Source organism: Brassica napus, chromosome C7 (genome assembly GCF_020379485.1).
Source record: "Brassica napus cultivar Da-Ae chromosome C7, Da-Ae, whole genome shotgun sequence".
Classification (NCBI taxonomy): Eukaryota; Viridiplantae; Streptophyta; class Magnoliopsida; order Brassicales; family Brassicaceae; genus Brassica; species Brassica napus.
Genome location: NC_063450.1, coordinates 3,148,900 through 3,171,233, shown reverse-complemented (window position 1 = coordinate 3,171,233; position 22,334 = coordinate 3,148,900). Strand labels below are relative to the sequence as shown.

The window sequence follows — 22,334 nt, the reverse complement described above, 5'->3', positions numbered from 1 at the left end:
ACTTATAAACTATGGCTACATGACGTCATTCCGATTACTGATATTTTTTTGTGTAAGGGAACATAATTATTGTATAAAAATAACTATTGCTTTATAGAATGAGTATAAAAATACATATGCTGAATGAGCAGTAGCACTAATATAGATCAGACTGTGAGTTGTTTTGAATATGATCTACCAATACAATGATAAAAATGAATCTAATAGACACCAAAGTATATACCTGCAGATTCCACTGGTTGGTCAGGGGGTGGCGTAGCCATTGTGATTAAGCTTTCACAGTTTCTGGAGTTGAAAACCGAGAAGAAGGTGTACTATGTTTCTTGCGCTCATGCGTGAGGAATATGCGTATTTGGCAGATTTGGGTTTACTTGGAAGAGGTATAGAGAAAGAGTGTAAATGCTGGCACAATGAATAATACTCCCTCTGTTTCATATTGTAAGTAGTTTTAGGGAAATGTTTTTGTTTCAAAATGTAAATAGTTTTCGTATTTTTAGATAAATTTTACATTTATTGAATACAGTGTGACCAATCAAACTAATAGACCTATTTTTTATTGATTAAATTATATCTAACCTATTTATTATAAAATACTTTTTAAAAACATAATAATTTTCTTAATTTTCGCGTTTTTAGCCAAAACTATTCATATTAAGAAACGAAGGGAGTACTTCTTTCCTTCTCAGATCAAGATTTTCCGTGTGATTTTGAGATTTGAAACTGATTTTGTATTAAACAAAATTAAATGATCAACTTGATAACATGCCACTACTCGTATCAAACTTAACTTCACTCTTAAGAACTAAAAGACTTAAAACACTTGAATACTCTCAAAACGATGTAGGTTTAAAAAAAAAAAGATAAGTGAACCAATAGATAGTAATACCGAAATGGTTCTAATCCTGCAAAAACAGAGTCTAGAAACAATGCATAGTCTTTAATAAAACCAAAAAACAGAGATAAGAAATTTCAGCCACAATTGTACCGTTAGACTTCTGCTGACTCAACAACATCAGAACTCTTCTTCACCTTCTCATCGGCAGAATTCCCCTTTCCATCTTCAGCTTCCTCATGCAAGTTGCCATCCAAGATGCCTTCAGGGTCCAGAGCCTCAGGGCGCAGTACCTTGGTGACAGTGAAAGACATGAGATAGAAACATGAGATCATCTAAGCCAAAGCAATATTAAAGCCTTAAAACGTTGAAAACCAAACTGAAGATACATATTTTCTTGGGTCAAGATCAAACCAGCCTTAAAATGTTTAATACTCTCTAGACTAACAGCCAAAATTGCAAAGATCAGATACAACCAACCAATATTTCATCATAACATAATCAAAACCAATCTGTTTACACAATTATATGGATTGAGAGCTTACCATAAAGGTCTCCTTTACTGTCTCAGGCCTCATCAAATTCCTTGTGCCCATAGAATCAGAGCCGATCCTCAGTAAACCCAGCCGTACTGTCCGCTGAAACAGAGAGGACGGAGTTCCAAGAGAAAGTCACGGTCATATTTGGCTCAGCAACACGGTACACAATTTTGCTCTTAGACCCGTAGAAGTTGGTGAGTCTGTATATGGAACAAGCAACCAAGTGTGGCAGATAGGTGTCAATCCTCCCTGGTGGAATAAACCCCTGAATCACAATACCCTGTTCATAACAGCGGAACAACCTTAGTTACTGTCAATCATTCGACAAACCAAAATAGATAAATCAAACAAATATATTCCGATTCAGACCTGCTCGTTGATGAGCAGGATCTCTAGACCAAAAGGCGTCTTCGTGTGGTCCGACAGGGACAAAACTGCATCGGACTTGTCAGAGGAAACAACGGCCTTTCCTTGGCGTTTCTTGTACCTAGCTTCACCGGCGACAGCGTTGGCGGAGGAGTCACCAGTTATGCCTTTTTTTGGCCTAGCTACGACATAGGAATTGGCGGTTTCAGAGGAACGGTTCACAGGCTCACCGGTGTAGTTGATCAACTTCGCGGAGGTAAGATCGCCGGAAACAGAGGTCTTGCTGTTGGAATTCATCATTCTTGACATTTTTGAGAGTATTGAATCCTTTCGGAAATGGCCCGATATAAATAGGAGGAGATACAGGAAGGAAAAACGAACCCATTAAAGAAGAATTCATGGCGCAGAGATGGTTTAATGGGGTGGTGGCGATGAAACGATTTCCGTTGAGAAATCCAATCGCCGATTTCTCCACTCTCGTCGAAGAAGAAGGAAGAATAGAGACGGTAAGAGGTGGCACGAGAAATTAGGGTAAATCACGAAAATGAACTGGGCCTAATGGGTCTTACATATAAACAAATTAAAAACAAAGAAAAGCCCATTCGGTTTTTTGAATATTTTTGCCTACGTGGCACAGCCACAGTTGAGGATATGTAACAGCCTACTCTCTAGACTAACAGCCAAAATTGCAAAGATCAGATACAACCAACCAATATTTCATCATAACATAATCAAAACCAATCTGTTTACACAATTATATGGATTGAGAGCTTACCATAAAGGTCTCCTTTACTGTCTCAGGCCTCATCAAATTCCTTGTGCCCATAGAATCAGAGCCGATCCTCAGTAAACCCAGCCGTACTGTCCGCTGAAACAGAGAGGACGGAGTTCCAAGAGAAAGTCACGGTCATATTTGGCTCAGCAACACGGTACACAATTTTGCTCTTAGACCCGTAGAAGTTGGTGAGTCTGTATATGGAACAAGCAACCAAGTGTGGCAGATAGGTGTCAATCCTCCCTGGTGGAATAAACCCCTGAATCACAATACCCTGTTCATAACAGCGGAACAACCTTAGTTACTGTCAATCATTCGACAAACCAAAATAGATAAATCAAACAAATATATTCCGATTCAGACCTGCTCGTTGATGAGCAGGATCTCTAGACCAAAAGGCGTCTTCGTGTGGTCCGACAGGGACAAAACTGCATCGGACTTGTCAGAGGAAACAACGGCCTTTCCTTGGCGTTTCTTGTACCTAGCTTCACCGGCGACAGCGTTGGCGGAGGAGTCACCAGTTATGCCTTTTTTTGGCCTAGCTACGACATAGGAATTGGCGGTTTCAGAGGAACGGTTCACAGGCTCACCGGTGTAGTTGATCAACTTCGCGGAGGTAAGATCGCCGGAAACAGAGGTCTTGCTGTTGGAATTCATCATTCTTGACATTTTTGAGAGTATTGAATCCTTTCGGAAATGGCCCGATATAAATAGGAGGAGATACAGGAAGGAAAAACGAACCCATTAAAGAAGAATTCATGGCGCAGAGATGGTTTAATGGGGTGGTGGCGATGAAACGATTTCCGTTGAGAAATCCAATCGCCGATTTCTCCACTCTCGTCGAAGAAGAAGGAAGAATAGAGACGGTAAGAGGTGGCACGAGAAATTAGGGTAAATCACGAAAATGAACTGGGCCTAATGGGTCTTACATATAAACAAATTAAAAACAAAGAAAAGCCCATTCGGTTTTTTGAATATTTTTGCCTACGTGGCACAGCCACAGTTGAGGATATGTTACTTTTAGTATTGTATGATATCCAAAACAGATTTTACATTAGATATCCCTTATATATTAATTGAGGAACATTTGAAAAGATGTAACCTCAATTTTGTATTAATTAAAAGAGGCCCCAATGCATAGGTGGCACTCAATTAGGTAGTCAATTACATTCAATTGAAAAATAAGTAGGTCCACATTCGATTTTTATATGTTGTTAGATACATAAGTTGGTCAAACTATATGATATAATGATATGATATGATATTTTCTTTCCTTAAATAAAACCTACGGAATTACCATAAATGACTAATATATATATGACAATTAATGAGTTTAATAATAAAGATTTGATAACAATGTATATCTCCTCCATCATTTTTTGTTTAATTTTATATTATTAAAATAAATTAAACAATCAAATTAGCTATAAAAATAAAATTTAGATTTTTTCGTATATGTTATATTTTGAATTTTTAAAAACGACAATAAATGACTAAAACTATTAAAATTATTATGTTAAAAATTAATGATCAATTGGTTTAACATTTTTATTATAAGAAGATACACATGATTTTAAAACCATATGAGTAAAAAATATCATTTAATAATAAAATCAATAAATATATATATATATATATATATATATATATATATATATATATATATTAAACACTATATACCGTAAGATTACATAAATATTTTAATATTAAAACTTTCAATGAATTTTCAAGAACATTTATAAATTATAAATTTATTAAAGATTTCAGATTGAAAATTTTGTTATCGATGATTTAAATATTTTGTTATAAAACGATATGAACGATCATAGAACTATATGATTATAAATTCTTATTTAATAAATAACTATACAAAATATACTATTCCTAGAAAAATAGGTTGGTTCATCTTAACTTATATTACACTTTTTATTAAACTAACTATCGAATTGATAAATAACGTACCAAAAAATATTTTGTACTTTCCTTAAATAAAAGCTACGAAATTACCTAATATGATTAACGTATATGTGAAAATTAATTATAATGAATAATAAATATTTGATAACAATTTTTGTATCTTAGTTCTTTTTTTAATTTTATATTATTAAAATATATTTAAAAATCACATTAAATATATAATAAAAACATTTATAATTTTTCTTATATGTTATATTATGAATTTTTCAAAACGTCTATAAATTATTAGAAATTTGAATATCCCCACTCTGAAAATTTTGTGATCAATAGATTATTTTTTTTGTCATAATAAGTTACAAATGATCATAAAATTGTATTAATATGAACTTTTATTTAATATTATAAGAAGATACACATTATTTTAAAACCATATGAGTAAAAAATATCATTTAATAATAAAACATATATATTTATATATATATATATATATTATACTATATACCATAAGATTACATAAATATTTTAATATTAAAACTTTCAATGAATTTTCAAAAACATTTATAAATTATAAACTTATTAAAGATTTCACATTGAAATTTTGTTATCGATTATTTAAATATTCAGTTATAAAATGATATGAATGATCATAGAACTGTATGATTATAAATTCTCATTTAATAAATGACTATATAAAATATACTATTCTTAGAAAAATAGGTTGGTCCATCTTGACTTACATTATATTTTTTATTAAACTAACTATCTAATTGATAAATAATCTACCAAAATTTTTTTTGCACTTTCCTTAATTAGAAGCTACGAAATTACCTAATATGATTAACGTATATATGAAAATTAATTATTATGAATAATAAATATTTGATAACAATTTTTGTGTCTTAGTTCTTTTTTTTAATTTTATATTATTGAAAGATATTAAAAAATCACATTAAATATATAATAAAAACATTTATATTTTTTCTTATATGTTATATTTGAATTTTTCAAAATGTCTATATATTATTAGAAATTTGAATATTCCCACTCTGAAAATTTTGTGATCAATAGATTATTTTTTTGTTATAATAAGTTACAAATGATCATAAAATATAACGCATATGAATTTTTATTTAATAAATATTCAAACTAAATAATATATATATATAAACACTAATGATTTAAAGCAACAAGATTGGCTGATCAATTTAGTCGTCCAGTTGAAATCTTTCAAAAGCATGTGAAAGACTAAAGTCAAAGTAAATATTGATTTAGAATAGTAGTTATATTTTACTAACCAAATACCGAAAAAAACCGAACCGAACCGAAACTAACCCGATATCCGGGTTGAACACCCGTAATCCAAATGAAGCCAAACTATTGTTTCATTCTCCAAAATATAATAAAAATAATAACTTAATCCCGCGCAAGGCGCGGGTCTTATCCTAGTTTTTGTTTAAAAGGAAGAGATACTATGAAAATATACTATATTCCAAATCTAATTAAATCGTGGGTGCGGGTGCAGGTCAAATCTATTTTATGCGGAGCGGGTGTGGGTTGGTTGAAATTGAATTGCAGATACCCGCTAACCCGCAAGGTAAAAAAAAGGGTTTTTTGAAAGAAATTCTTTTGAAAAAGAAAAATATATTGATTTTCGTTAAAAATAAGAAAATAAGGGAAAATTAAAAAATATATATAATATTTTATTATTAAATATATTTTTATGTTATTTTTTTGAAAATAAATAAATAAAATAATTATTTTTATCAAACAATTATCCGCGGGTTACCTGCAAAATTAAGTGGAGCGGGTGCAGGTGTAATATTTTCTTCTTGCGGGTCATGCGGATCAAATTTTTGAGTCAAAAAAATGACTCAACCCACGGCGGGGCGGGTCGGGCGGGGTGGGTTTGACCCGCTTCCCAGACCTAACGCTCTATAACTTGAAACTCCATATGATCTCTCATATATGTAGTAAATTTGAATAATATATATACATATAAAATTACACATTTATATAAAATTTGTAAAATTATCCGCACTTTTAAAGCAAGAGTCAAAATCTAGTTTGTTATTTAAAACAATAATTGTAGTTAATTTTGTCACACTCCAAACATATTAACATACCAATTAAAGATAATTGCGGAAGATGTTTTTCATTAGTTTATAACTCATAAATTCATAACCAATTTTTTAGTTTGATGAATCCAAAATAAATAAAACCAAACACTAAATCAAAGTTGTCAATCCCAAAGTAAATAAAAAAGAACATTAAATTAAAACACCACCAGAGCTCAAATCGTCGGAGCTCGAATCATCATCACCGGAACTCGAATCGTAATCGCCGGAGCTCGATTCATTTTCTCGGAGAAAGTCACATGAATCACCTTCTTTTCACTCTCATTTTCTTAAGTAAAACAAGAAATGAAGAAAAGAAAAACACGGATCCTTGTAATCCCGCAGGGCCTGTTTCACCCCATATCGAAAAAGTCCAATCCTACAACCACGTGTCCCGCGATGCCTGCTAATTTGTGGGTCTAGAAATTCCCGGCCCAGTACCATTCCGCGACATTTTTTTTATGGGCCAGGTCCAACATTGCCACCTCTACATGCCACATAGATAAATGAACAATTGGTATCTATTATTAGGCACAACGTTCATGTTTTCTTTATTGGTCGACTGATTTCAATTGTTACAAAATTTTAAACTTTGAATGTACAAAAAGCAAACAACTCGTAAACTGTTGAGATGGAAAAAGAAATTATTCAAGCCTGTAAAACAATCTGGATGTTCTGATTCTTTTTAGATCATTTTTTATTCCAAAAACAAATCTATCAGACTATCAAAAACAATTTGGAAGTAAATAATGAGATTAAGCTCGGGTTAAAACAGGGTTTCTTAATACAACAACAAGGACAACCCGCAAGTCACTATGAGCCAACAGGCTTCCCGTTCAGTTTAGGGAAAGGATCTTGCTTGCTTAGAACTACCACTTTGCTCTTGTGTGCCAAATAACCTTTAACAAGGTTTTTGTAAATCAAGATCGTCATTATACATTCCACCTGCAACCAATAGTATCAGAACTGTGAGTTTTATAACATTTCTATGCAAAGTAATCAAAAGCAACGAATGAGATGGAAACGTAGAAGAAACCTCATCGAGATCCATGTCTATCTCAAGCCATCTAAGTGCTTTAGCAATCACTTCAAGTTTCAGTTGGTGAGCTCTTGCCGGATCACTTAGCTTCTGGATGATATAACTGAAACATTAATTAAAAAAAAAGAGTTACGAAACTGTGAAACTGAAGTAATCGAGTGTTTTGTAACTACTACTCACATTTTCTTCATGAGTCTCTGGTAGACTTGGAGCTCCAGCTTTTCCAAGACAAGGTACACACCAGACCTCAAGAACCTGATTAATATTAAAGTTGTTCAGTGATCTAATAATCAAAACTAAACAATTTTTTTATGCGATAGACTAACAAGGGCATCTCCACTCTCATTTAACCTTTAGCTCTATAACTAACCAGTCATTGCTGAGCTGTCAACACAGCTACAATACACTAGAAGCCACCTACGCTAATCACAATGCTCGTACACTGCTAGTCTAAGACAAGGACCTAACATTAGGATGTAGATAAGTACAGTAAGATGTCAACGAAAGACATACCTATCTTCGTGTTCTTGAAGAGCATGCCGAAGAAGCCTGAGATCACCCTTTCTCAGAGCTTGCACAACATTCATGTACTGGACACATAGAAAAGTTTGATTAAGAGAGATAAGTTTGACATAGAACTGAGGAGTATTTTTGAAAACAAAAAGAATGGTTGTTACCTCATGAAGATTATACTTTTGTAAGAGCTCATCTTTTGGTATGATTCCTAAAGAAAGTTTCACTGGTATTAAATACTTCAATATCATCCTGAATATAAGCCAATTATCCTCATTAAGCAATGAAACGCATGACGTTAATCACTAATTAGAGAGCAAAACCACAAACATACCTTATATTCCGTTCTCTTTTGGGGTTGCAATGTTGTAAGGCATATGATAGCTTTGTATCAGCCTGCAAGATTCAAACAAGAACATGTCCTCATCAATAACACTTCAACTAATAACTACAAAATGAACGTTCTATTAGTCACTCACAGCAGGAAAATTCTCGTTGAAGACTTCTAATCTTCCGGTATAATACATGTATGTAACCTGCAGAGTTTTCGAATAAAAAGAGAAGATAAGATAAATGTATAACCAAATCAGGAGGCCAGAAACTAAAACTGATTGCAGAGAACTTGCACAAGACCTTATCTCTTCTTGGAAACTCCTCAAAGTCAAATATCCGAGCAGTCTCAATACTTCTTATCACACTTCGACAAAGATTGACAGTTCCAAGCTGAAATACAGAAACAAGGGACACATTTTTAGTAAATGGCTGATCATATTACAAGTGAATGTTAACCATTTATCATGAGTTTCACCTTGAAGTAGGTCTTGAACAATTGGCAAGTCACATATAATGCTCCAACTCGTTTTGGACCTTTACCCTACAGTTTTTTTTAAAAAAAAACTAAATAAGGATCCTCAAAAGAAGAAACTCAACACAAAAGTAAAAGAGTAACAAAGACTAAGGAAGCTTACAGCAAGAACTCCAAAGACTTTCATGAGAAGAGATCCTGCTGCTTTCAATTTCTCAGGCGATTTTCCATTAGAGGTCAACTCTTTATCAGCCTGCATTGCCATTGTAAACCTTCAGGAGATGTGAAACTAAACTAATCTAAGATTTTGGATGAGTGATATAAAAGTGAAAGACTACCTTTTCAGCAAGAATTCGGATTTCATAGCAAACAACATAGAGAGCTTCCAATGCCCAAGCAGATTCCCAATTACGAAACTCCTGAACAAAAGCGCTGCACATATATAGAATCCCAATATCAGACATTGCGAACACACAAAAAGAGAGAGAAGCTTATCTATTCTTCTCATCAATGCAGCAGAGAGGAAACAAGAAAACTTTACTTGGCAAACTTTTCAAAAGCTAGGTATGCTTCGACTAGATTCCCAACGCGGTAACTTTGTAGAGAACGAAACAAGTGAGCTAGGATCTCGCCGTATTCAGAGAACTTATCAGATTGTCTTATCAAACTGCTAGCATCCTGCATCATTCAAACACATGAACCCAATTTTATCAGAAGGTTTCATACCCTAATCCAAAACTTATACTCATTAAACTCAACACACATACAACAAGTTCACCACAAACGGTTGTAAGCCTTAATCCAAAAACTTATACTCACTAAAACCAATACACATAGAGAGTGTTTTATACAACAACTTTCACCACAGACAGTTTCAAGCCCTAATACAAAATTACCAAAGACAGTTTCAAGCTCTAGATTCAAATCGGCAAGCAAGAGGACCCAATTGGAGGATAACACTGTGGATATATCCTCGATTGAAATTGAACCTAAAAGCTACAAACTTTACCTAACAGAAAGATCAAGCTACTATCCCAGGTACTCTTTCGAGCCCTAAATTCAAGATTCATACTTATTGGACTCTAATTAGATCATATCGTAAGCATCGTGGATTGAAACTGAACCTAAGAGCCACAAACTTTACCCACATATCATGGCTCTTATCGCAAATTTGACAATACGGGTCTCGATTAAACAAAGAAATTTAAGCAAATCTAAGCACCTGGAAGACGTTGAGTGCGTCGGCGAGTGAGAGAAGAGACGGGGAGTTGGAAGAGAAAGAGAGGAGGCGACAAAGCATAGATGAGTCTTGGTAGGAAACGGCGTCGCAGAAGCGGTTTAGGTACTCAGTGATTCGCCGGTGCGCTTCACCCATGCTAACATACGCCATTCTCACCTCTCGTCTTCTTCTCTGCGTCGTCTTTCTTATTTATTCCACAAGAGAGAGAGAGAGAGAGCGAGAGGAAAAAAGGAAAATTGACAAATTACAGAGACACGAAAACGGCGACGTATAATAGGTAGACATCGTGGAAAAAGAACCGGTTCGGTTTAGATTGGTTTTATAAGAATGCAAGACCGGTTCGATGACAAGAATCAAAATCGACTCGTAACCGTTAGGAGGAGAAACGAATGTTGTCAAATTAGAAATCTAACCGTTAGGAGAGACGGCATGCATGTTTTATCAAACGCAATAAATAATACGAAAAGGAAAACATTTTCTCCCAAATCTCTCCGTAACCTAGTTTCGTATTTTCTCTCTTCTTGACTTTCGAGAACTCTATCAATCGACGCTTCCACAATTTGCTGAAACAGCAAATCCCTTCGATTTTTTTTTCCAGATTAGTAAGTGTTTTGATCTCTCTGCAAATCGTGAAATTTTTCTTAATGATTCGCATAAAATCTCTGATCGCAATTTTGTTTGTAATTGATGTTGATCAGAGTTTCCTTTTCTCTCGTTCGCCTGAAGCGGATCTAGCTGGTTAGGGCTTCTCGCTCTCGCCGTCGAGGTACGTCTCTGTCTATGTTAGGGCTTCTGAGTTTCGTATAAATCCTTCTTATGTCGCGATTGTTGCTTTAGCGTTTCCAAAATTGTTCAAATCCACTGAAACCGAACCATGTATGTCTCTCTCTGTCGATGTTAGGGTTTCCTGTACCAAACGCTGCCGTTTTTTCTGTTTTGATCGTATCTAGTTATCATCTTTGCGGCACTGCTTACTGTTGGTACCTTCTTTTGTACATTTGATTTGTATCTTGTTCTTTTGCAGTTCTATAACAGAAACAGAGAATAAAAGGCTTCATTCAAGAAGAAGAGACTTTGAACAAGATTCAAGTGATGAAGCGTGATTATGATGAGACGAAAATGAAAGAGTTAGAGTAGATCAGCGTGACAACATATAACATCACCTCAAACGCAATGATGACAAGTATATATATTTCTAATCCCTTAGTGCATTTTAATACCATTACGTGGGAGTCTTATAACAGAAATGTTCCTGAAGATTTTAGCTTTTTTGCAGTGTTGGCCTTGACTCCGCGCTTCACACCGTCTCTCTAAGGTAAATTCTCTGCATGTCCTTAGACTTTCTCGTTTTGTTTTGAAGCGCTTTTATCCCGGTTTTTTTTTTTGAGATTTTTGAAATCAGGATTCCGTTTTGAACTGTTTTTTATTTGACTCCGATTTTCCTCTTTTTTAACAGGACTTTTAAAGCTTTTTGTTTTCTTGTGGTTTTATCAAACCCAAGAGATTAGGCAGACGTTCTTGTAATGTTCCACCAAATCTTGTTTGGGCATTGTTTTGGTTTTGTTTTGTTTTTGTTTTTGTTTTTCAAACCCCAAAAAAGATCATAGACAGACACTAATCTAATAGTGTTCTGTCAGATTCTTGTTTGGGAACATTGTTTTGGTTTTGTTTTGTTTTTGTTTTTCAAACCCCAAAAAAGATCATAGACAGACACTAATCTTATAGTGTTCTGTCAGATTCTTGTTTGGGAACATTGTTTTGGTTTTGTTTTGTTTTTGTTTTTCAAACCCCAAAAAAGATCATAGACAGACACTAATCTTATGGTGTTCTGTCAGATTCTTATTTGGGAACATTGTCCCTTGCTGCCTCTAAAAGAAACTTATGCCATCCCCTATAGCAAGATTGTTAAATGGACCGAGAATATGGGTTGGTGGTGCATGGATAAAGAAGGGCGTTAGGGGATGGCAAATAAGAGCATGCGGCTCAGTCTTAAGACAAAAGACTATAACTGAAAACAGATTCCGTACCCACGGCTTACAAAGATTTATTACCCACGGCTTACACATGTCTTGACAAAGACAAAGATTTATTACCCACGGCTTACAAGTCTTAAAGACCAAAGACTTTTCTGTTTTCAGTTATTTGAATGGTACAGTTTGAGAAAGTCCTAAGACAAGGACTATAACTGAAAACATTGTCCCTTGCTGCCTCTAAAAGAAACTTATGCCATCCCCTATAGCAAGATTGTTATTAAATGGACCGAGAATATGGGTTGGTGGTGCATGTATAAAGAAGGGCGTTAGGGGATGGCAAATAAGAGCATGCGGCTCAGTCTTAAGACAAAAGACTATAACTGAAAACAGATTCCGTACCCACGGCTTACAAAGATTTATTACCCACGGCTTACACATGTCTTGACAAAGACAAAGATTTATTACCCACGGCTTACAAGTCTTAAAGACCAAAGACTTTTCTGTTTTCAGTTATTTGAATGGTACAGTTTGAGAAAGTCCTAAGACAAGGACTATAACTGAAAACATTGTCCCTTGCTGCCTCTAAAAGAAACTTATGCCATCCCCTATAGCAAGATTGTTATTAAATGGACCGAGAATATGGGTTGGTGGTGCATGTATAAAGAAGGGCGTTAGGGGATGGCAAATAAGAGCATGCGGCTCAGTCTTAAGACAAAAGACTATAACTGAAAACAGATTCCGTACCCACGGCTTACAAAGATTTATTACCCACGGCTTACACATGTCTTGACAAAGACAAAGATTTATTACCCACGGCTTACAAGTCTTAAAGACCAAAGACTTTTCTGTTTTCAGTTATTTGAATGGTACAGTTTGAGAAAGTCCTAAGACAAGGACTATAACTGAAAACATTGTCCCTTGCTGCCTCTAAAAGAAACTTATGCCATCCCCTATAGCAAGATTGTTATTAAATGGACCGAGAATATGGGTTGGTGGTGCATGTATAAAGAAGGGCGTTAGGGGATGGCAAATAAGAGCATGCGGCTCAGTCTTAAGACAAAAGACTATAACTGAAAACAGATTCCGTACCCACGGCTTACAAAGATTTATTACCCACGGCTTACACATGTCTTGACAAAGACAAAGATTTATTACCCACGGCTTACAAGTCTTAAAGACCAAAGACTTTTCTGTTTTCAGTTATTTGAATGGTACAGTTTGAGAAAGTCCTAAGACAAGGACTATAACTGAAAACATTGTCCCTTGCTGCCTCTAAAAGAAACTTATGCCATCCCCTATAGCAAGATTGTTATTAAATGGACCGAGAATATGGGTTGGTGGTGCATGTATAAAGAAGGGCGTTAGGGGATGGCAAATAAGAGCATGCGGCTCAGTCTTAAGACAAAAGACTATAACTGAAAACAGATTCCGTACCCACGGCTTACAAAGATTTATTACCCACGGCTTACACATGTCTTGACAAAGACAAAGATTTATTACCCACGGCTTACAAGTCTTAAAGACCAAAGACTTTTCTGTTTTCAGTTATTTGAATGGTACAGTTTGAGAAAGTCCTAAGACAAGGACTATAACTGAAAACATTGTCCCTTGCTGCCTCTAAAAGAAACTTATGCCATCCCCTATAGCAAGATTGTTATTAAATGGACCGAGAATATGGGTTGGTGGTGCATGTATAAAGAAGGGCGTTAGGGGATGGCAAATAAGAGCATGCCGCTCAGTCTTTGACAAAGACTATAAATGAAAACAGATTCCTTACCCACGGCTTACACATGTCTTGACAAAGACAAAGATTTATTACCCACGGCTTACAAGTCTTAAAGACTTTTCTGTTTTCAGTTATTTGAATGGTACAGTTTGAGAAAGTCTTAAGACAAGGACTATAACTGAAAACAGATTCTTTACCCACGGCTTACAAAGATTTAGTACCCACGGCTTGAGAGAATTTGTTTTCAGTTATTTGAATGGTTATGGTTTGAGAAAGTCTTAAGACAAGGACTATAACTGAAAACAGATTCATTACCCACGGCTTACTAATGTCTGGACAAAGACAAAGAAAATGTAGGAGGTTTAAGACTTGTTGGATTGGAAATAACGACCAACAACCCAGAAAAAAGCCATTAGTGGATGGAAAATAAGACCAACGGCTTAAGAAGATCTCAAGACAGAGACTACTAAGATTTATTACCCACGGCTTACACATGTCTTGACAAAGACAAAGATTTATTACCCACGGCTTACAAGTCTTAAAGACCAAAGACTTTTCTGTTTTCAGTTATTTGAATGGTACAGTTTGAGAAAGTCCTAAGACAAGGACTATAACTGAAAACATTGTCCCTTGCTGCCTCTAAAAGAAACTTATGCCATCCCCTATAGCAAGATTGTTATTAAATGGACCGAGAATATGGGTTGGTGGTGCATGTATAAAGAAGGGCGTTAGGGGATGGCAAATAAGAGCATGCCGCTCAGTCTTTGACAAAGACTATAAATGAAAACAGATTCCTTACCCACGGCTTACACATGTCTTGACAAAGACAAAGATTTATTACCCACGGCTTACAAGTCTTAAAGACTTTTCTGTTTTCAGTTATTTGAATGGTACAGTTTGAGAAAGTCTTAAGACAAGGACTATAACTGAAAACAGATTCTTTACCCACGGCTTACAAAGATTTAGTACCCACGGCTTGAGAGAATTTGTTTTCAGTTATTTGAATGGTTATGGTTTGAGAAAGTCTTAAGACAAGGACTATAACTGAAAACAGATTCATTACCCACGGCTTACTAATGTCTGGACAAAGACAAAGAAAATGTAGGAGGTTTAAGACTTGTTGGATTGGAAATAACGACCAACAACCCAGAAAAAAGCCATTAGTGGATGGAAAATAAGACCAACGGCTTAAGAAGATCTCAAGACAGAGACTACTAATTGAAAGCAGATTCCTGATTTCACTACTCATGGCTTACAAAAGACAGATCGGTAAAAAGACATGTTGGATGGGAAAATAATATGAAAGACAATGTCAATGGGGCAGTTCTAAGCCTTACTGGATGGAAATTAACGACCAGCTGCTTAGAAAAATTTGTTTGGGGATGGCAAATAAAACCAAACGGCTTATAAGTCTCAAGGCAAAAAAAAAAAGACTGTGATTTACTACCCACGGCTTTGTCCAAATCTGTTTTCAGTTATTCCAATGGAATGGAGTTAATGACCACAGTTTGAGAATGTCTTAAAGACAGAGACTAAGAACTGAAAACAGATTCCTTACTTTACCACCCACGGCTTATAAGTCTTAAAGACAAAAGACTTTTATGAGAATCTGTTTTCAGTTATTTGAATGGTACTGTTTGAGAAAGTCTTAAGACAAGGACTATAACTGAAAACAGATTCCTTACCCACGGCTTACAAAGATTTAGTACCCACGGCTTGAGAGAATCTGTTTTCAGTTATTTGAATGGTTATGGTTTGAGAAAGTCTTAAGACAAAGATTATAACTGAAAATAGATTCCTTACCCGCGGCTTACAAATGTCTTGACAAAGACAAAGAAAATAGATTCCTTACCCACGGCTTGAGAGAATCTGTTTTCAGTTATTTGAATGGTTATGGTTTGAGAAAGTCTTAAGACAAAGATTATAACTGAAAATAGATTCCTTACCCGCGGCTTACAAATGTCTTGACAAAGACAAAGAAAATGCAAGAGGTTAAGACTTGTTGGATTGGAAATAAGACCACACGGCTTACAAGTCTTAAAGACAAAAGACTTTTATGAGATTCTGTTTTCAGTTATTTGAATGGTACTGTTTGAGAAAGTCTTAAGACAAGGACTATAACTGAAAACAGATTCCTTACCCACGGCTTACAAAGATTTATTACCCACGGCTTACAGTTGTCTTGATAAAGAAAAAGAAAATGTGGGGTTTTGGAAATAAGACCACATGGCTTACAAGTCTTAAAGACAAAAGACTTTTATGAGATTCTGTTTTCAGTTATTTGAATGGTACTGTTTGAGAAAGTCTTAAGACAAAGACTATAACTGAAAACAGATTCCTTACCCACGGCTTACAGTTGTCTTGATAAAGAAAGAGACAACGTGGGGTTTCTAAGGCTTGTTGGAGTGGAAATAACGACCAACAGCCCAGAAAAAAAAAAGTCATTAGTGGATGAAAAATAAGACCACACGGCTTACAAGTTTTAAAGACAAAAGACTTTTACGAGAATCTGTTTTCTGTTACTTGAATGGTACAGTTTGAAGAAGTCTTAAGACAAGGACTATAACTGAAAACAGATTTCTTACCCACGACTTACAAAGATTTAGTACCCACGGCTTACAAAGATTTAGTACCCACGGCTTGAGATAATCTGTTTTCAGTTATTTGAATGGTTACGGTTTGAGAAAGTCTAAAGACAGACTATAACTGAAAACAGATTCCTTAACTACGGCTTACAAAGGTCTTGACAAAGACAAAGAAAATTTAGGAGGTTTAAGACTTGTTGGATTGGAAATAACGACCAACAGCCTAGAAAATGTCATTAATGGATGGAAAATAAGACCACACGGTTTAGAAGTCTTGAGACAAAAGACTTTTAGTACCCACGGCTTTCAAAATTCTGTTTTTGATCTATGGATGGATGGAGTAACGACCTACGGTTTAAGAAAGTCTTAAGACAAAGGCTACAAATTGAAAGCAGATTCCTTACTTCACTACTCATGGCTTACAAGAAAAGAATTGTTGGATGGAAATATATTGCAATAGGGCAGGCAGTTATTAGACTTGTGTCCATCCGTAGAAGAAACAAGGTGGGCATACTACGTAACTAAAGACTAATTATTTTTATTTCCTCAGGTATGTACTTCAGAAGGCGTTCATATTGTTTGGGAGATTCTGAAGAGATTTGAAGTGTAGAAGACTTCTGTGACAGGTATCTTCTTTTCAAACATCTTTGTAACTAGTTTAGTCTCATATAGTTTACAACTTGCTTGACTCTAGAAACTATATGGGTTATTACTAAACCCCTTTGTTGAACATTCTGAAATTGGGCAAATGACATTCATGTAGTTGTATAACTAATTTTGGCTGTCATATGAGCTTCCTTACATTTCGCAATCTGCATTCATTTGGTTGTTGTATGCACTTTGCATCATGTGGTTTACACTTCTCCATTCTACATTTTACAACACATTCTGCATTTTGCACCATTTTCTTGCAATTTTACTTCAGCACTGAGCGTCCTACATTTTGCATTATGCATCATTTCCTTACACTTACAGGTTCTTCATTTTACTAAACATTCTGCAGCATGCATCTTCATTTGGTTGTTGTATGCACTTTGCATCATGTGTTTACACTTACTGCATTCTACATTTTACAATACATTATGGCATTTTGCATCATTTTCTTGCAATTTTACAATATACTTCAGCATTGAGCGTCCTACAGCATTGAGCGTCCTACATTATGCATCATTTTACACTTATGGGTTCTTCATTTTACAATATGTTCTGAAGTATGCACCTTCCTTGCAATTTTGTAGTTAAATTTGGATGTCTGAGCACTTGCGACATTCCGCAACGACATATTACAATACGTTCTGAAGTTTGCATCTTCCTTGCAGTTTTGTAGTTAAATCTATTGACCGTTTTGAAAATTGTTTTGGTATCGTACTAAAATATGTCTTTGGTCTATTAGCCATACATAGTTGATGGGCCGTGGAAATCTATTGAATCATGGTGTATTCATTTAAAATGTGCAATAGATGTTTTCGCGGTTTTTCTTTGATACTTTTGTTTTAATAATATTTTTATGATTGATGTAAAAAAAAACAGGAAATGAATATTATTTGAACTCTTATTTTGCTCTCCTTTGTATATGTGCTTTAATTTTCACTGTTATTTATTTAGGCTAAATGTTAAATTTCTATTATTTTTGGTACTTCAGTACATATTCTGAATTATTGTTTAAAGGTAAATTCAGCTATATCCTTTAATATATATATATATATATATTATTGTATTTGTATTGTCTGTTTCTTAATCCATATGTAACATTTCAGGAAGATGGTATTTATTATTATTTGACTATTTGTTAGTTTAATACGGACAATTTGATTTTAGATAATATTTTCTTGATAGTAATTTTTATGTATTTTGTAACTTTTTTAAATGGCAGAATTAGAATATGTCACTTAAATGTGCAATAGATGTTTCTCGATTTTCCTATGATACTTTGTTTTAATAATATTTTTATGATTGATGTCAAAAATCAGGAAAATAATATTATTTGAACTCTAATGTTGCTCTCCTTTGTATATGTGCTTTAGTTTTCTATGTTATGTATTTTTGTAACTTTTTTAAATGGTAGAATTAGAATATGTCATTTAAATGTGCAATAGATGTTTCTCGGTTTTCCTATGATACTTTGTTTTAATAATATTTTTATGATTGATGTCAAAAATCAGGAAATTAATATTATGTGAACTCTAATGTTACTCTCCTTTGTATACGTGCTTTAATTTTCTCTGTTATTTATTTAGACTAAATGTTATATTTTTATTATTTTATTTTCTGTTCTAGGAACTGTATTTTTAGTACTTCGGTACATATTCTGAATTCTTGTTAAAAGGTAAATTCAGCTCTATCCTTTAATATATATATATTGAATTTGTATTGTCTGTTTTTTATTCCATATGTAACTTTTCAGGAAGATGGTATTTATTAGATTTGACTATTTGTTAGTCTAATACGAACAATTTGATTTTAGATTATATTCTCTTAATGTTTTATGTATTTTTGTAACTTTTTTTTTAATGGAGAATTGATCTACACCGGTTTGGCTTGCTAGATCGGCTGGAGATTCTAGTTAGTATTTGAATGTTGTTGTCAAAAAAAAAATAATAATGGAGAATTAGAATATGTTACTTATTAGACATGGATCTTGCATTTTAGCTCACTAGTCCTTCGCTGTTATGTCTAAATGTGATCTTAATTTTCTAATATGGTCCAATTATATACCATCTTAACATTTTTGAAAAAATAGGAACAGACGAACAGTTAGTAAATTATCAATTATTTTCTTAAAATATAATTTGATGCAAAACTATAATACATGTTTTCAAATATATTTCGTAAGTAGTTTTGTAATTGTTAATGTCATATAATGTTATGTTTGGGCTCAACCCAGCTAATAAATGTTTCAAACGAGAAGTCAGTTTAGCTCACTAGTCCTTTGTTATGTCTGAATGTGATCTTAATTTTCTAAAATGGTCCAATTATATATACCATCTTAACTTTTTCGAAAAATAGGAACAGACGAACAGTCAGTAAATTATCAATTATTTTCTTGAAATATATTTTGATGCAAAACTATAATACAAGTTTTCCAAATATATTTTGTAAGTAGTTTTAACTATTTGTAATTGTTGATGTCATATAATGTTATGTTTGGGTTCAACCCAACTAATAAATGTTTCAAACGAAACGAGACGTTAGTTGTTTCCATTCTAAATAATATAATGACTTGATTATGTAGATTATCAATAGAGGAAATTCCTTAAAAACACGCGGACCAATTTTCATTTGCTAATAAAATACACTAACTATTTTGGATCCTTGTTTAATACACGAACTAATTTTTGTTGCCTATTAAATACACAAATTTTTGAAATTCGCAGGTTAACGACAATGACGACGGCGTTAGTGTTTAATTAACACGTGTTTAAATTTTGAAAATATTTTTTTTTAAATACACAAACTATTTTTCATTTGCTAATAAAATACACAAACTATTTTTGGATCCTCGTTTAATACACAAACTAATTTTTATTTTCTATTAAATACACAAACTTTTAAAATTTGTAGATTTTACGCATCAATTTAGACGATGTCAACTATGTTTAACAGAAATGAAGTCAATGTTTTAATTAAACAAGTGGTTTAAGTGTGAAAAATGCTCACCCTCAGCCAATTGAAATTAATTTGAGTTAGTTTCAATTTGAGTTTGGCACTCTAAAATGTTCCAACCTCTTTTATTCTCCAAACTATGTTTCTTTTCTTCTTATTTACTTTGATTTCCCTTTATATCGATTCGAAGTGGAGTCGATTTCCATGTCGTGAAAAAGGATGAAGAAAACTACGTAATTTTAAACAAGTTTCTGATTTTGGAATTAGTTTAGTGTTATGCATTTCTAATTCTTGTCTTCGCTTTGATAGTAGTGATAATGATTCAAGGTTAATTTACATTATGATAAATAATTTTAGTGTTATGAATTAAGTTCTACGTATATTCTTTCTACTATGATTAAAAAATTTGAAATTTCATTAAAAAAAATTTACACTATGAAGCGTCACTGGAGAAGCAAGCTAACAATATAATATATCGGAAGGCCTTTAAGGAACTTTTTCTTCACAGTTTAACCATATGTTCAATTAAACAATAACATTGTTTTCACTTCTGCTAAACATAGTTCACTTCTGCTAAATTTGAAAATTTTAAAACTTTGTGTATTTAATAGAAAAAAAAATAGTTTGTGTATTAAACGGGGATCCAAAATAGTTCGTGTATTTTATTAGCAAATGAAAAGTAGTTTGTGTATTTTTAAGAAATTTTCTTTTTACAATTTAAAAACATATTAATTAAACACTAACGTCGTCGTCATTTCCGTTAAATATAGTTAACGCGTCTAAAATGATGTGTAAAATCTGTGAATTTCAAAAGTTTGTGTATTTAATAGGTAACGAAAATTAGTTAGTGTATTTTATTAGCAAATGAAAATTCGTCGGTGTACTTTTAAAAAATTTTCCCTTATCAATATTATTAATTTATGATCACTCTTATTTTTTGTCTTTACCCCTATCTGGTATATTACTTAAAATGCCACTGGACCTACTCTTTTTTTTCAAAACTGATTATTTCATAACTGTTTCTAATTATTTACTAACTCTAACCACAATCCCTTATTATTTGTCTAACCATTCATTTTTGAGAACTCGATCTTGTAATCGAGAAAACCCGTCCTGAGAGGTACTTTTGTCACGAGCTGGCTTAACCCATCTCCTTACCATCAAGCCTGGATAAGCAACATCTGAAAAGTCAAGTAGAATCCCTGGCTTGCTTAAGCGAGCTAAACACAAATCGCAAGTTTTATATTAATGGGTAAATTTGTTACTAAATTGGGCTTTGTAACAAGGTTTTTGCGTGGTCCAAATTTATTATTAATAATTTGTTTTTGTGTTAAATTTTGTTGGCGGTTTTGTAAAGTCAACCTTGCATAGTGACTCAAAGTTTTGCGTATTGGCTGTCGGTTTTGTAACTGCTTCTATTTTAAAAATTGTTTTAGCTATAAAAATATTTTTTTTTTCTTTACAATTTGATGGACAGTAAACTTTCAGAAACCAAACCTAATTAATATTATTAAAACATGATTTTTCTTAACTTTTACTTCCACCATCACATGGAATATTATTATTATTTTGCCACTAGACCTACTTAAAAAAAACAATTTTTGAATAACTGTATCTAAATCTATTTAATAAAAAAGACACGATCTTTTTCTATACTCAGACAATTATATTTTAATTTATACTTACTTTTCTTTAGACTCGACAATATTTATTTATATATTTATTCAAATCCTAAATTTTACCTTCCAAAATATTACGAAACCTAGTTTATGAACAACAACCTATGCAACTTCTGAAACTACAGATAACTTGCCGGTTATGTGTTCGTCGGAGATGTACCGTGGAGATTTGTCAAACCGGTAAAATACAGAAATACAACTTTGACGTATTCGATATAGTTTTCAAAAGTTAAATTAAACACATATATAAAAATCAAATTTCTTGACATAATAAAAATTAAAATAATTAAGGACGGGTCAAAGTCTAGTTGCACCTTTAAAACCATGTTTTCGTTGTATTGGTTGCGTGGTTTTAGCTTTGGATTCATGGCTTTCTTAGTATCGTTTAGAATATGGCCTATAATGCTTTCAAACTATTATATTTTTTTGCGCATCTATTATGTTGGAACCGAAATTCGCACTGTCGATTTCCGTTTAAATAAGGAAACTAGGAAAATCCTAATTTCCCAGAGGACCCGGATATCTGCTAATTACCACACGTCAAGCAATCAGAACACGAGAATAACAACGATAAGAATAAGAAATCGAAAAAGAGAGCAAAGTAGATCTTATTCTGAATCTGCGTATG

At 33.5% G+C, this 22,334-nt stretch overlaps 1 protein-coding gene and 1 long non-coding RNA gene across 2 annotated transcripts; one reads left to right on the top strand and one right to left on the bottom strand.

Moving 5' to 3' along the window:
- Positions 1-7,167: 7,167 nt before the first annotated feature.
- LOC106376212 (enhanced ethylene response protein 5) lies at positions 7,168-10,378 on the bottom strand. The gene is made up of 13 exons (XM_013816279.3): positions 10,123-10,378; positions 9,442-9,578; positions 9,239-9,332; positions 9,064-9,153; positions 8,904-8,969; positions 8,729-8,818; positions 8,575-8,631; positions 8,430-8,491; positions 8,260-8,347; positions 8,096-8,172; positions 7,763-7,837; positions 7,580-7,685; positions 7,168-7,488 (listed from the first exon to the last, which is right to left on the bottom strand). The coding sequence occupies exons 1-13, from the start codon at positions 10,288-10,290 to the stop codon at positions 7,357-7,359; spliced, it is 1,242 nt and encodes a 413-aa protein (XP_013671733.1). The 5' UTR covers positions 10,291-10,378; the 3' UTR covers positions 7,168-7,356.
- A 217-nt stretch (positions 10,379-10,595) lies between these two features.
- Positions 10,596-21,216, top strand: LOC111210364. Its single transcript, XR_007326176.1, has 5 exons — positions 10,596-10,742; positions 10,839-10,906; positions 11,165-11,323; positions 11,417-17,050; positions 17,663-21,216. It is a non-coding gene; the product is annotated as an uncharacterized LOC111210364 (long non-coding RNA).
- Positions 21,217-22,334: the final 1,118 nt, after the last annotated feature.

What these genes read in the sequence shown, in the direction of transcription:
- LOC106376212 (XM_013816279.3), bottom strand. Translation starts at nt 10,290, where the DNA reads ATGGCGTATGTTAGCATGGGTGAAGCGCACCGGCGAATCACTGAGTAC. An exon ending in AAAAGAGAACGGAATATAAG is followed by an intron (nt 8,348 to 8,429) that starts GTATGTTTGTGG and finishes GCTTATATTCAG; the next exon opens with GATGATATTGAAGTATTTAA. An exon ending in TAGACATGGATCTCGATGAG is followed by an intron (nt 7,489 to 7,579) that starts GTTTCTTCTACG and finishes TATTGGTTGCAG; the next exon opens with GTGGAATGTATAATGACGAT.